At 38.8% G+C, this 16,172-nt stretch overlaps 2 protein-coding genes and 1 long non-coding RNA gene across 4 annotated transcripts; 1 reads left to right on the forward strand and 2 right to left on the reverse strand.

Annotated features, from left to right (window-relative positions):
- Positions 1-309: 309 nt before the first annotated feature.
- Positions 310-6,928, reverse strand: enoph1 (enolase-phosphatase 1). Of its 2 annotated transcripts, XM_082540550.1 has the most exons (7): positions 6,865-6,928; positions 3,761-3,815; positions 2,686-2,787; positions 2,180-2,382; positions 1,880-2,012; positions 1,541-1,664; positions 310-1,230 (listed from the first exon to the last, which is right to left on the reverse strand). In XM_082540550.1, exons 1-7 carry the CDS (start codon positions 6,870-6,872, stop codon positions 1,091-1,093), a joined length of 765 nt encoding a protein of 254 aa, XP_082396676.1. In that variant the 5' UTR covers positions 6,873-6,928; the 3' UTR covers positions 310-1,090. The 2 variants fall into 2 exon arrangements, with proteins under 2 accessions (XP_082396676.1, XP_082396675.1); XM_082540549.1 differs by lacking the exon at positions 6,865-6,928 and having other exon boundaries at positions 3,761-4,098.
- Positions 4,646-9,040, forward strand: LOC309710789. The gene is made up of 3 exons (XR_014277806.1): positions 4,646-6,740; positions 6,895-7,043; positions 7,370-9,040. It is a non-coding gene; the product is annotated as an uncharacterized lncRNA (long non-coding RNA).
- A 1,043-nt stretch (positions 9,041-10,083) lies between these two features.
- tmem150c (transmembrane protein 150C) lies at positions 10,084-16,005 on the reverse strand. Its single transcript, XM_082539455.1, has 8 exons — positions 15,854-16,005; positions 14,645-14,759; positions 13,447-13,500; positions 13,333-13,368; positions 13,169-13,236; positions 12,803-12,930; positions 12,512-12,689; positions 10,084-11,062 (listed from the first exon to the last, which is right to left on the reverse strand). The coding sequence occupies exons 2-8, from the start codon at positions 14,716-14,718 to the stop codon at positions 10,875-10,877; spliced, it is 726 nt and encodes a 241-aa protein (XP_082395581.1). The 5' UTR covers positions 14,719-14,759; positions 15,854-16,005; the 3' UTR covers positions 10,084-10,874.
- Positions 16,006-16,172: the final 167 nt, after the last annotated feature.

Below are 16,172 nucleotides of genomic sequence, written 5' to 3' on the forward strand. Positions count from 1 at the left end.
CTCACCCCTCATTTATTTATATTTTTCTTCCAAGGAGCCAGACTTTTGTCATTCTTTAAGTAATCTTGAGCAAAACTTGAAGGTTTTCTGAAGACGCATGTTTCTGCTGCTTGTTAAAATCACTTACCTATTGGGACAAACCAGTGTTATGTTGACACAAGCTACTTATCAAAGCACCAATTTTAAATTGCACCTTTAAGGGTTTTTTGTTTTCCTTTCTTTTTTGTGGTTTAGCCATTTGTAATCCTTACTGTTCAATTTGGAAGCACTTTTTAAAAACAGTTTGGACTGAAGAAGAAGTAGTCAGGCTTCTGGGGGAGACAAGGCATTTATTAGAAGTCCATTTCCTGAATAATACCAACAATGTTTCACACAAAGTCTGGCAATGTTTCAGTATTTTCACTTCCCAAGATCAACATTACAAATGAACAACAAGTATGGCACATTTAAATAGACACCATCACCTGTGAGGGGGATTAATTAAGACATTCAAACAAAGTTTCAAATGAAGACTCTCATTCTGCTGAGTGCATCTATACTGTAATTATACTTTCTAAAACGAGACAGTTCACTCACTGCACAGGACTTCATACGTCTGCGACACATTTGTTTGGGTAGAGAGGAAGGAAAATGGTACATGAACATTTACAAAATGGTTAAGAAATACAGTTCACACATATACATTTGGAGAGTGGCAGTCAAATACAGTTCATCTAAAAGGTAAAAAGCTAGTCTCACATGTCATGTGCAGTTTCCTTCAGGCTTGTAAATGTAAAGCAACAGCTTCCCATTCAATCAAATGGTCCAATGACATTGAAGTCCCATTTGTGTTCCTATAATGCTTGGTGCATCCGTTTCTATTGATGAGAAAAGCATCCTGAAAGAACTGGATAGTGAGCCACCTTTAAAGACTGGAATTTCATAATCAGCCCCATTGATTGCCAGCAGTCCCAGCAGCATCGCCAGTCCCTCGTCACCCATCAATGTGGAAGAAAAACCCCCCCAAAACAATAAAACACTAGAATTGCAAAAAAGGTGGGGGCAAAATAAGAGGAGAGGTCATCACGAAGTCATCTGTCTACGCACTTTGTTAAGCATGTCCTGTAAGCTGAAGTTGGCTAAAGGAGGTAATGAGGTTATAATGGCCCCTCTCCTCATCTGTCAGCTCCATGTTTCCAGGCCTGACCACCACCACAACATTAATGCCGGCTTCTTCTGCAGCTTTGGCCTCTGCAATGACAAATGCAGTCACGTTAAAAAAAAAAGTACACAGTTTTTTGCCCTTAACAGAATATTATTATCAAGACGTGACAATAAACAGAAGTGGCCAATAGGAGTCTCTTTGAAGACGGGTGTCAGACGGATTCAAAACCTCAACACAAAACGACTACTTTGAACATTTCAGTGTTTCACAAAGCCTCACTTTGCCAATCACTGCCTTCGTCCCACCGATCTATTCATCCTGGTAGTCTTTATGTTATCTTACTAGCAGACAAACACCAGACCAAACGGAGAATATTATCATTGCTAACATACTTACCCCGGGTGACGTCTGTCAGGAATGTGATTTCCTCAGGCTGACAGCCAATCCTCTCTGCAATTCTCTCATAGCTCTTTGCGTCCACTTTAGCCCCTATACTGGTGTCAAAGTGACCGTCAAATAACTGAAAAGAAAAAAAAAAATCAAACCATCAGATTAGACAATATCAATAACAAAAACAACAAGAGCTTACAATTTGTTTTAGCCATTAACAGCTCCTCCAATACAAAAATGTTACCTTCTTATAAAAAAATAATAAACAAAATTAAATAAAATAAAAATAGAAACTATGTGTAAGCAAAGGTTGTGTTTGCACTAAAGTAGGAAAGGGGAACAAACTTCTAGAAGATCTCCTTCAACAGAGTATCCAAATAGAAGTTTCTGTGCCTCCACGCTTCCAGAAGAGTAGATGTAGACTTTCAGGCCACGTGCTCTCCATGTTCTGATAGATGGAACTACATCCTGATAGACCCTGATTTTAAAAAGGGATGGGGGAAAAAAAGCAGCTTATTATTATGTTTTTGTGGGGTGGCAGTGGCGGGTTATCTCTACTTCTGACAAACAAACCAAATTATGACCCAAACCCGAGTAAAAGCGTATATGAATTTCAAAAGTGAGGAAAATGATCAGTGTACTTACTCGCCTTTGATTCTCCCAGATGCATAAGCTGACCTCCACATGTGACCCTGAAACTGTTTGAGCGCTGTGGACTTCCTGTCTGCTGCCATCTGCCACAGAACATTTTCTACTACTTCCCTAATGGCCTTCTCCTCATCTGTGTGAACTGTCTGGTCCACAGTGTGCACAGGACACGCCCGGTTCTGTTTCATGTCCTCTTCAATCTGCCGTGACAGTCAGCCTTTTTGTTAAAAGAGCACTAAGGGATGTTCCCTGGTTTACTTGGTGGATTAAAACAGGTATGTCAATATTCATTAAAAAAAAAAAAAAAAAAAAGGCAAGCAATTCAGAAAATAAAGGATAGAAGCTGAATATGTAAGAATTCTTCAGTACCCAAATAAAGGTTTTCCCTCCTTTGTTCACTAGCTGCTGATAAATAACAAACTGCATTCCTGCCAGGCTGAGTAACAGCCTGGATTTCATTCTTCCAGTAGGGAATCACACTTAAAAACATGTTTGCTAGCTACCTGTTTCTTTAGTAGATGAACATCTTGTTTGCACTCGTCTTCTTCCCAGTGAGTGGACAGGTAATCCTCAAGATGCTCTTTGATGTACGGAAAAAGGATATCCTAGAAATGAAAATATGGACACGTGACAGCAAAAATAAATAAATAAAACATAAAACCTACACTAGAGCCTGAGTGATTTGTCAGCAGATCGAGATCACCTATCTGCCAATCCGTATTTATAGCAGCGAATAAATTTTAATTTTAATAACAGAAACTACAGAAGAGATGGGAGAAACATCCTTCAACCAGAGTTGATGTCCATAGTTTGTCCACCAGGGGGCCTTACAAAGACTTACAAACAAACAACAACCAGCTGATCCGAGCAGTCAGGCAGCATACATGAGTAAATAAATAACAACATACAACAAACGTTAGAGAAATGTGATTGTTTCCCGTGTTGGAAAGCCGATGAACTTGAAAATGGGATTGTTAAATCACCATGTTGTTCTTAGAGATCTTATGCTTAGGCTCTAATTCAGTCTCTCTAGTTGGAAAATACCAACAGAACAATGTTTATTGATTCCTGTTTTAAAAGCCTTTTCCTTCATTTATGGTACAGCTGTTGTGTCTGTTTGCACAGACATTTGCCTACCCAGAGAAGAGTTTTTTTTAACCTACGCAAATGTGGTTCAATGTAGCTCTTGAAAAACCCAACAGTGTGTAGCTCAATGTTGATGAGCATTGTGAATGGTGACTTCACATGTCCATGTCTATTTCTAACGCACTTCCGTATTCTAAGACACAAAGCAAAGAGGCTTCCATGAAAGTAAAAACATTACATGAAACTGCTAATTACAACACTTCTTGTGTGACATGAACGCAGCGTTAGGTGTGTTCGTTGTCAAACGGTATTTCTGGTTATATAAAGCAAATATAGACATTTGTAGAAGCAAATCAATAAAATTGCATTATATTCAGGAGATAGAGAGACCCTGTGAAGTTTTGTTGGTTTAGATGTGTGCTACCGGTGACAGGCAGCTGTTAGCATAGCCGCACAACCGTGCAGACTTCGTTTGCATTTCACGCTGCTTACCTTCACAAATGTAATCGGTGTGGTGGTGCCTTCAATGTCGAGCAGCAGGGCACTACTGCAGGCAGGAATAGAAACAGTGGCCATTTTTACTGGGTGAGTCTGCAACGGCTCTTGTTAGCTGACGTTAGCTTACTAATTAGCAGCACCGCGGCGGAAGAACCAGGCTGGACCCGGTCCTCGCTGTTTTTACAAGACTAACAGATCAAGCAGACTACAGATTATGCACGCGCTAACAAATATATCTGGTGGTAAGCCACTAACTAGCAATCACTTCACAGCTAACAAACAGGGCAGTAATATGCACACATGGCCAGCTCCGTCAGTTCAGACTCCACGCCAGTAGGCGGCGGTACCTTAATAATGAACAACAAGTAAAACAACAATAAGAATTTGTTTATTTGTTTAAAACGTTATTTAAAATCGATATTCCAACACTCAGTTTACTTGTCTGTGCCATTTTATTAAATGAAAGCATGTTTTGCATTTGGTATTATTTATTGGTTAACATTTATGTCAGTATAAAGAAATGTGCGAAGACAACAGGGGACTATTTTATATGAAAGTGTTTTATTTGTCCTACAACAGCAATACTGAAACTATGCCAGAGCAACACTGTAATGCAGAGGTAGTAGTATAAGGTACACCTGTTAACTGATCATTAACACAAATATCTAATTAGACAAGTAAGTAAACTAAAATTTTATTTGTATAGCCCCTTTCAAGATAAAAAATTACAGGGCTATAAAAGGGCTATCTTAAATAAACCAAACATGAGTGAACAAAGGTGAATAAGTCTGCACAGAGCTGATGAGCTGATTTTAAGTCTCTATGAAACTTTTCAACTCATATACACTTTCACCAGTCTTATAACTAAATACTGTGATGGTGGTCTTGAGTTTGACATGTAATGAATCAGCTATTATTGTAATGTTTTAATGTAGTTAGTACTGTAAAACTAAAATAGGACTTGTTGTACATTTTCTATTTTATAGCCACAAGTTTGGTTAATATGTTATTACAACACATCTCTTTTTTGAAAAGCATCTCCAAACTTAAAGGCTGGACAGGAACAATTCAATTTATTGGTGACACTTACATAGTGCAAGTAAAATTCCATCACCATTAAATGTTTAGAAGTATTCATCTTCAAGATCATGATGAAGGGTCAGAGTGTATCTTTACACTTTCTGTGAGGATATTTTAAGTAATAAGTAATATATGATGTAGTGTCTTTTTGTTTTGTTTCAATTTCACTAACATGAATGTGGAAGTGTAAAGAGTGTGCAGCACAAGAGACTACAAGATCTCAGTTATTGAAGCACTGCAGGTTAAACCACGGCCACTTTGGCCACAGACACCCTTATCCATGCACATGTTTAAACTTTCCATGCACCTTTAAAGCTTGAAATGCACTCCAAAGTTACCTATGTATTTCACATGTTGATCAGACATTGCAGAGATCAGTAGATTCCTGGCAGGGTGATTAAAGACAAGCTTTTCATTGCTGATTTCAAAAGAAGGTGGCCAGCTCTCTTTTCTGAGCATGAGATATTGTTATCATTATATTGTCTTGATTACTCCATTAAAAAAATAAATAAATAAAAAATTGTAAAGTGTTCAAATTTTTCATGAATATTCACCCAGAGCTGGAAATTGCAATTTTCAAATTGGATCTGCAGTTAAGAAAGCGCACCACTCCCACTTCTGATTATTTCACATTGTTTTAACTAAAATGAATCAGAAAATAAAAATGCATTTCATGGATTTCATTGTTGTTATTATTTTCCTACATCATATTGTTGTGGTCCACCAAATACTTTTTTCACATTTTACTGTAATTCTTAAATGTTTGCAGGTGGAAGCAGAGTTTGCCTGCATCACCACTGTCCTACATCCAAATTCATGCAGCAGCTAGAATTCTGTGCGGGTTATTTTTGGGTGCTATAACTTTTGGTGTTTCTTCCTGTTATTCTTTTTATAATAACCTTTTCTCACAAGATTTTGTTTACAAAGTAAGTAGATTTGGAAAAATCTCCCTAAACCTAAGATTTAAACTGTTTAAAGTGATACTTTCAGCTGCAGAAACTATTAAAAGTTTTGGGTATTGTGGACTTTTCAGTGATTACTTTTTGTGTTTCTTACTGTAGTTGTTTTTTTACTAGTGTTGTTTACTGCATAATACAACAATAATCTTACACATCGCCCTCTTCTTTGCGGCAGTAAGATGCCATTTAAACTAAAAGAGCTTGTGTACTGAAGGTGCTAATTGTTTATCTCAGTGACGACCCAGAAACCCTCATAAAGGAGAACATGATAAGTTTAGTGGCCTCTGCTTTCCACAAATTTGCTTTGTGGAAGCAAAGAGAATGTTTTTGCAGGTTTGTGTTCTGGCTAAAGATTCATTTCTTTTTATTTTGAGAACAACCATTAGGGAATGCACCAGGTCCAGAACCCACAGACAAACTTGAAAATGTTGGGCTAATCATTGAAAGTGTTGAAGTGCTCCATGACCTTGGTAACATTGCAATTCCAGTTGCCATTTTGTTTGGCCTCATTTACTCACTGGTCTTGAGCTACAGTTGAGCTACTTGAGTTCAGACAAGAAATTGCAAGAAAACAGAGGAGCACTGAAAGACTGTTAAGTGTAACTTTGAAATGGAACTGCAGAACACTTGGAACAAGGGTTTTTGTCCGCAACCATCAACAGAACTGGAATGTTTTTGATCCAGACATTGAGCTACTAATGGTCTTTGGAAACTATGTCTGAATATGTTTTAGCAGCTTTCAAATTGTTCATATGAGGTTTTTGTTTTATGTCAGTCAGGGAAGGGGGAAAAATAAAAATGGCGTCATGTCTGGGTGAGTTGCAGTGCTTCTCCAGCAGCTCTAGGTATCCTCCCCCATGTGGAGCCATATTAGCCCAACTATTCTCCACACCTGTTGGCAATTCAGCTGACGGTATTTAAGACCAGCGCTCTCAGTGAGTCTTCACCAGAATGTCTGCTAACATTAGCTAGTGCTGGGCCTTCAATTTGTGTACTTATCGTTTCTTGTGTCAAAGTACCTCTCAGACCATTCACTCATCTGTGCAGTTCCTCACCTACCTTTTCATTGCTGGTCACTCCGTCATTCAGATAACCTGCTCCACCTGCCTGCCCCCCTGCTGTCACCTCTGGTCTTGGAACACTGTGGAACTCTGAACTCTCTGGATCACAGCCAAACAGACACTCACCCCGAACCCGCTGGCAGTTTCCCCCCCACGCTTCCTCCGACCTGCTCACAAGTAAGGCAGAAACTTGTTTCCACCTGTTTACTTGTCTTACCTCCTCCTAAATACAGTTAAATAACTTAATAGAACTAAATTCATGTTTTTATGCATTAATTAACACATTTAAGCATTTTTTTTTTTAGGAGGGGGTACTTTAATTAGGTCATTGCAGAGTGTACAGCCTGTAAGGGTTTTATAAAGAATGAGTTCTGCTGTGGGCCTCTCATTGCCTGTTTGTGGAAATAACAAATGATGAACTAAAGCCATGTCTTGACATTTTAAATTCTTAATTTATCTGATTATGTCATGATTAACATGGATGACATTTTTATTTCTCATAGCTGAGCTGGTGAGTCCAGTCAGTCTACGTCAGATGGTCGTCACAAATTTGAGGAACCAGCCTTTAAGCAGCAGCCATTTGGACTCTATAAACAATCAAATCCTCTCCCTTTACCATGACCTGGTTACGGGGTCCAAGGAGTTTCCTCATATTGCAGTCAGGGGATTGTTTCACTCAGAGCAGATGATGACAACTTTTACTGCTGTGCTGAAAAGTCAGAGGGAGAACACCACTCCATCTCCTTCTACAAGCTCACCAGCTGGTATGATGGTGCTGCCTGCAGGGTGCCACTTACATTCTCAGATCCTGACTCCTGTACTTCCAGACAAGGTGGATATTTATGCACTGAATACAGACCGGAGGAACTGTGTCCACACCTTGGTGACGGCCTCATCGTCACTAGAGTAATCTCTGCTCTTGATCGCACAGAAGACAGTGAGATGACAAACCACTGGAGAGTCACGGACTACAGCTCAGAGGCAGAGTTATCATGTCGGAGTTCTGCCAGTTTCTAAAGACGTTTAGACAGGGTGCGAAGAGAGAGGCTACAGAGGACGAGAGCAGGAGCCCCACTCCACCAAGGAAACCGAAGCCTTCCCTGGAGAACTTATTTTCTCAAGACTCTTTAAGTTTTAAGACTTTGGCATTGATTCCATCAACTGCGTTGGACATATGGCAGGGCTGTGACTGGATGTTGAACCAGGGACATCTATTGTAGAGCCAACTGTAAATCGGTGCAAAATGAAGTAAGGATCCATAAAGACAGTGCCAAGTGGATCGGCAAGAATCAAGAAAGTGGTGAGGAATAAGTAATGTTTAATGTTGTCTCTAAAATGTCCCAAAATGTTAGAAAACATCTTTAAATTTTAACTTTTATTGTTGCTTTTCCGCTTTTTGCTTTTAAAAGTCAGAAGGGGAAAAAAGAGAAACCACACAAAAGAATTTCTCTCATTAAATTACACTGATTTTTTTTTATATTTTTTTTTTTATTAAAGATGCCAGCTTTTCATTTTTCATTTCCGGTTCTGGTCTCTTCACTGTGCTGTGCTCCACCACTCCTGCAACCTAGAACTGGTCTAGTAACTTGTGTCTTACAGTAACATAAGTGCTACATAGGGGCTTTAGCTGTCTAGCTCAAATTTCTCTCTACGATGTAGGGTTTGGATTTTCTCTCCTAAACTGATCGTCTGGCAGTCTCCGCCGGTCGATCTGCCTGAGTGTATGTTTTTCTGTTTTGTTTTGGCTCCCCTGCCTTCTCCTGTATGTGTGTTTTCCAGTGTGCCAGTTTATGGGCATCATCAGGCCAGAAGGTCTTTCCCACGCTGAAGCCAGCCACACCTGTCTTCCATCTAGATTCCAGGTGCTGCTGATCACTTTCGCAAAGTGGTTACTAAACTGTTTGACTGAGCTTGAGTCAACGCTGGATCGTTGAGTTATCGAGTTAGTTATTTGGGTCCTGTTCTCACCACGCACCTTGACATAAATAATAAACACTTTGGTTTAGAAACTGCATTTTGTGTTTAGTTGTGTTATCATTGTCTAATATTTAAATTTGTTCAATGATCTGAAACACTTTTTTACACCAATGTATGGACGTAGAAGTTCTGTTCAAAAACCATCAACAGAATCATTCCAACAATGTGAACCTGAAGCTGTCACTGCAACTCTACTAATGCCCAGTTTGTAACAACAGACATGATGCCTCATGCTACAAAACAGCCCTAAGAGATGCAGTTAAATGTGGCCTCAAAGTCCAAAAAACCGCACACATATCATACAGTTGGGCAAACTTGTCGACACTGTTCTTCAGAGGATAAAGTGCTGGTGCCGTGTTCCACCACCAGACTTCCAAACTATGTTGCAGAGATGTGCAAACCAGGAAAGCACAAGAGCCTTATGGCCATTTTCACAACTTTTTTAAATTGTAATTCTAAGAATCGTTTGGCACATGGTGTTTTGGAAATGTAAATAATGATCAAATGATAACTACAACAGCGGCATTAATAATAATGTTACTAAGAGTTATAGACCTTCATTTCTTCTAAATCTGTGTGTAGAACACCAGATTCATTAAAATATACATGAATCACTGACTTGTGAGACTGTTTCAGTTTCTTTAGTTATATCTCCTCCTGTTTTCTTGCTTTAATGATGCAGGCTTACACTATCATCACTTTCTCCACTTCACCTTGAGGTAAACTTGCTTCTTTGCAAAGAGTAGTAGAAGCATGGCACTATATGGATGATTCAGAGTCTCTAACAAACACAGTGGCATGAACAAAATTTGCACAATTTGCACAGGTTTTCTGTAATTCTGTGTGCGCTTGTGTTTTTTGCTCAGGATAACAACGTTTCCATACACATACTGAACGAGGCCCTTTGTTTGTTTGTTTTTTTGTTTTTTTTGTGTTTTTTTTCACAGAAAAACTGGATCTACGTAGTTCTGCCTGTATTTTCTTCACATGGCTACACTGCTACAATTACACAATTTTAATGGTTTAACCAGCTATAATGGGAATAGTGCCATCCACCTTGGAAGATGATGGCCAATTCAAAGTTTTTATATTTTGTGTTTATTGGTTGTTGGAATGTTCAGAGAATCCCCTGACCACATTATTGAGGCTTACAGATACAGTGACATCTGTATGTACACAGCTGTGCTACAGTGCAGTTATGTGGAGCCTCAGCAAAGATGAATACTGTCAGAAACATCAGTTTTATTACTTCACTGAATTTTTTTTATTTATGTATTTCATATAACTGAAAATGAATAGGAAACCTATAAAAGATGATAAAACACATTAACACACAGAGTGCATAATAACACAAATAATCATACTGGCAATGATTGCTAGTACCAAGTCAATTAAAATCCACCAAGAATGCAGTGTTTAAGGTTTTGTTTTGTTCATTACACTCTCAGGTGACGTGCTTTTCAAACATTACCTTTAAACTGTTTAATGTAGTGGCCATTCCATCCACTCACCTTTTATCTTCAATATTTTTGAGATGTTGGTGTTTGAGACATTGCAGATTTCTGGCATTTTGTGTAAATTTAAGCATTTCACAATTTGATTACAGTATTTCTAATAAACAAAAAGAGTGTGAAACTGAAGTTAGACTTGTGTGTGGAAATGAACCACCTCATGTTGCGTAGCTCTCTGGATTTTACACTTACTGGACTGCATACTTATTTAGTATATACAGTACAATAAATCAAAATTTGCATGTTTTTTACATAACTGAAACGTTTAATTTAAAGAAAATATGTATATTTATATGAAACGTGTGTACTTACTGCATTTGATGTATTACACCCATATATAATGCGTATTACAGAACGTAACGTGTAATTTTGCCACCCCATTTGATTTCACCCTCATGCCACCCTAAGAAAATTTCTCTAGATCCGCCCCTGAAAGAGAGCTGTAACTGAGTAATAAGTATGTACTTGTAAATGCAACATCAGACCTTATACATTAGCCTGTGTACAGCTCACTGAGCAGCTACATAGGCCCTTCAGAGGTTTCTGAGTGATGGAAGGGATACCCTGGTCTGTCTGTGCACAGAATACTGAAGCTGCTGTGACGAAACTCGATGGCAAAAGTGCTGATGAAGATGAGCAACATCATGACGAGTGCCCACTGGCATTGACTTGCATGCATATGAAGGCGTTGAGACATCAGGGAGAAGTCTGTGTCGATGGAGTTAAGGGTTCAGAGAGTGAAGGTGTGAGCACATGAAAAATGAACATCACATTATATTGTTACAGTTCTCTACCAGAATTATGTGCTATTCATCTGCTGAGCTGGGTAGAAAATAAACTCCATCCAAACTAAGAGCAGAGAGACGGTCTGAAAGTATTTTTATAGCTCCTTATTAGGTAGAGAATCAGATAAAGAGATCAGATAAAGAGATCAGTAATAGATCATAATCATAATCAGATCATAATCAGATCAATTTGATAAAAAAACATAAAAGGTTTAAAGACCAAAGCCAAGAGAAAATACAAAATCTATCAAATTAAAACATTAAATTTTAGAATATATGTAGCCTATATCAGGAAATTCTAAAGATGAAGCATTAACGATACAAACCCAAATAAACTGTCATTTCAAATAAACAGAGTGCCCCCCCCTTCTTATTTTTTTGCATATGTGTCACACTTACATGTTTCCGGGCATCAAACAAATATCAGATAAAGTATGTATTATATATTATGGTGATATCACTTCTCTTTAGTCTGGAGAGCGCAGTGTCCATGAGACTCAAATTTCGATTCCCCTGACCACAGAACAGTGGACAGGGCCTCAGTCCATTTTAAAGTCTGCAGGGTTTCCGGATCATTCTCACTTATGGCTTCTTCTTTGCACGACAGAGCTTTTACCTGCATTTATGGATGGCATGGCTTTGTCCACAGACAATAACAAACTTCCTGAAAGTGTTTCTGAGGCCATGCATGCGATTATCAATGCAGAATCATGGCTGTTTTTTATGCAGTGCTGCTTAAAGGCATAAAGAGCATGGGTATCCAGTACTGAATTTCAGCCTTTCCTCTTATGCACAGACATTTCTCTATTTTCTTCAAATCTTTAAATAATACATATGTTGATGATGAGATCAAAGTCTTTGCAACTTTGTGTTTAGATATATTATTCTGAAAATACTCCACAACTTTAGACAGTTTTTTCCACAGACTGCTGAACCTCTGCCAGTTTTTACTTCCAAGAATCTCTGCCTCTTACAGTATACCCAGTCATGTTACTGACCTGTTGCCAGTTCACTGTATTAGTTGCAAAAGTTCCTGGAGCTGCTTCTTTTTAGTACCTCTTACTTTTCCAGCCTCTTGTTGCCCTTTTTTTGGGACCTGTCGCTGCCATTAAATGTCAAAATGAGCTTAAACACTTGTTATGTTTCTGTGTTCTTCTGTAAATAGAATATGGGTTTCTGAGATTTGCAAATCATTGCATACTGTTTTCATTTACCTTTTACACAAAAGGTGCAAAACTCTGTGGGACCTGGAGTTGTAATTCGTTCTTGAATGCCAGTAAGGGAGCGTTTTTGCTCTTTTGCATTTCATGTGAAAAATGGGCATCTCACTCAAATGAGTGTATTCTTCTCTTTATACCAAGTAAAAGGATACAAAGTATCATGCAAAGAGTGATGGATCCAGACAACAGGAATCGAGCGATGGCAGCCATCTTCCCCTCATTCTTCAGGTTAACTCTCAGGGTGATATAGGACTGCAGCCAGCAGGACAAGGTTCCAAGTCCAAACACCAATACGGCGCCAACATTGTGAATGTTTGTCTCAGTGAATACCTAACACAAAAACCAGTCAGTCAGTAAACCCAGACTTCAGTTATTAAGTTGGAAAATTAACCACCAGATGACGTGGTGTATGTATGAGCATGTGTATGTTTGTGTGTAACTACCTGAAAATTCCCTACAATGGTCATTCCAAAGGAGCTAATAGAAAAAACCACCAAACTAGAAATGTTCAGCCAAGGTTTGTCAATTTTGCCCTTCAGCTGCAGGTATCTGAAAACGGCAATAAAAAACCCTGAAAACAGGAGAAGAACCATTACGGATCTAAAAACAAACCTCTCAGCACACAGCGAGTAGTTTAAAAACAAGATTTATTTTTCTTTCTTTTTTTTTAAATGAGCTGAAAGATGTTCTGAATCAATGAAAACAGCAAACTAATGTACTGTCTATGTATCCAAAGCTTGATATACGTTTTTTCTTATGAGCTCCATCGCTGTCTTTTAATGAAAGCTCTAGAGCAATGTTTCCATTACCTACAAATGCTGCTAGGTTCATGACTTCACTGAAGACACAGCTGGCTGGAGGAAAGTTGCCTGCAATACTGAGACAGGAAGCAGGAGAAAAATCATATTTGCTATTCTTAAATTAAACGTTTTTTATTGTTAATATGATATGAAACGGAGAGCACAGCACACACCTCATGTAGGGGGGATAAAGGGAGCCATTTCTTCTCCTAAAACAAATGAACAGCATGAATCCACAGATACATCAAAAGAAATACCTGCAGTATATAAAATATATGAATTCAAACCTGTATTGTGAACCCAGCGGCGTTATGTTCTTATTGTAAACAGCTATGAAGTACCTGTTTAAAGGCAGCAACACAGAAAGAAACATAATGAATAAAACATTCTGTAACAAAAGTGGAAGCAATACTGAGGTGTGTGTGTTTGTTTGTTTTTTTAACTACTCTGGTTTGAAATATTTCGATCATGACCTGCTCGTCTACATACATACTTTCATGTAACGCCAGCGTTCATAGTCTCTTATCATCTGGTTTTCATCTTCATTTCCCATTTTTGTTCCCTTTCTTGTAGTCTTTCACTGGTAACCTACTGGTAAACATAACCCACCCTCCCTAGCAGGTTGGGTGTGCACACGTGTGTCATTCTGTCTGGGAACATGATCGCTCAAAACGTTTTGAATGAATCCTGATAAAACTTTGTAGGTGTAGGGTGGGGTGATGGTAACAATCCAATGAAATTTGACTTACATCCACCGAGAATTATTGGTTGGAAAGTGACAAAAAGCCTTATAACTTCAAAACTATGACTCTTATACGTGTGGTGTCTATTGTCAACATATAGAAAATTTGCCTTTCGTTCAAGTTGAAACCAAAATGCATTTTTATTGCACTACAAACTTCTTCAAGTCCATTTAAAAAGAACAAAGAAAACCAAAATACAAAGCGGTTCTGTTAAAAGTAAATACTCCTCAGAGAGTGAGCTGCCTTGGTGCAGGTTTGGGCTGTCGGAGTGCTTCTTGTTAGTTTCTGATTTGTGTGTCACATGTTTTTCTTATCATTTTTAATCTCTCTTTGGTTAATCTTATTCGTCCCTAATATTTGACTTCCTGTTGCTCATTTTACACATTTCTTTCTAGTCGTTATGTCTCTGTGTTGATATTGTGTTTTTTTAGTTGCTTATCAGACATAGATATTTGTGTCAGTGCTGTTTTGTGTTGCAAGTGATCCTTTTTGGTGTCTTCATGGTTTTCTTTTATTGGGTATCTGTATAGTATAAGTGCCTTGAGGCGACTGTTGTTGTGATTTGGCGCTATATAAATAAAATTGAATTTCATTGAATTGAATTGAATAGTACAGAGTGTACACAGATAATAACCAGTTAATCTGGTTATCTTTGTTGCTTTTTTGGCTCTTTTTAACTGTTCATATACCTCTCTGAGTGTATATATGAGGTTAATGTGTTCCTAAAAAGAACAAAACTTACACCATCAACAGTCCAGCAGCAGTACAAACAGAGTAGATGGGAGGCAGAAGAGCCCACAGGCTGAAATTCACCATCTTGCCCTCTCTCAATCCACAGATGAAGATGCTGTGTTAGTCTGCATGATAACATGTATTTGTTTAATATATTTGAAGTGTAAAGGAGATGGAGATTAATAGACAAATCGTTCAGGTGGAGACAATAGCAGGGTCCAGAAGGGATACAGCAGGAAATACTTTCAAGAACTACTTCTGAGTTACCTCTTGCATTAATTTTGCGTTTTCTTACTTTAGCTTGTATTACCTGAAAGCGGAAGAAGCAGCTAAATTACAGATCCAGCCTGGCTACACAATGCTTTTGTATTAGATTTCCTGAAATGACTTTTTTTGCTAACTCCATTAAGAATCTACAGCTGGACCCATGTGACCTACCGACCGGAGGTATGTTTATTATTATGTTATGATGGGGTGACACAGGAGGGACAAGGAAAACCGTTAACAGGACGCGTGGGAAATCATGATATGCTGTCATAAATACATATAGCTGTTAAGCTTTTGTGCACTACAAATGCACCCTTTAAAGCGACATATTAGCAAATTTAGCTCCAAACAACATTTAAAAAAATGCGATGTTATATTTTTCACAGCATTTACAAATGTTTAACATCAAAATAAATCTTAAATTTACATAGTAGATCTAAACCTTAAATGTGTGTGACATGTGAGCGAGCGCTGGAAGGAGCACAGTTAGATTTCACGAATCCCTGACCCATCCACACACGACTGTTGGGGGGGGGGGTTAGGTCATCTTTTTTTGGAAAATCTTATGAGGACAATAACAAGTTATTTGGAATCAGACTTTCAGACACAGTACCGTAACTTAAGTCCGTAGGATCTCATTTTAATTTCCTTGTAGCAAATGTGCAACTTGTGACCAGGGTTGTTTGAGACATGTAAAGTATACTTTTATATTCACGAGGAAGGCGATGAAGAAGTCATTTTAACTATTTCTAAATTCTTAAATCTCCCTTTTCCTTGCGACGTGTCTCTCAGTGGGAAGACAGAAGAAGAAACACTGTATACGTATTTTAGGACCATCAGGAAGCGAGTTGTGTAGTACTGTCAGATAGAGTTAGGACATCTGCACACAAACATTACAAGCAGATAGCAGGCTGTTCTGATCGGTTAGCGCATATCAAACTGTGGAGCATACCTGTCTCTGTGGCGGATAATCCCCGAAACAGCGCACCGAGGAGCGGACTTGAAGGTCCCGCAGGTATATCGTGTTCACAGTCCGCTGGCAGTCCCGGGACTGTCCGCCCGCGGTGCTGTCTGTGTGCCCGCAGAGCGCCCTGCTGTCGCATGGGGGCAGTGTGCAAAGTATGGGGTACAACCGGTCTGTGGGCGTCTGTGCTGTCGTCAGTGAGCCACAAGAGCCGCGAAGAAGGGCGTTACCTAGGCAAGCACAGACTGGTTGTACCACATCCACCGCCCTCTGGTGGATAGGAGTGCACATCAGCTGCATCTTTCTG

This window comes from Aulonocara stuartgranti (genome assembly GCF_965226115.1).
Source record: "Aulonocara stuartgranti genome assembly, chromosome: 7".
In the NCBI taxonomy this organism is placed as follows: Eukaryota; Metazoa; Chordata; class Actinopteri; order Cichliformes; family Cichlidae; genus Aulonocara; species Aulonocara stuartgranti.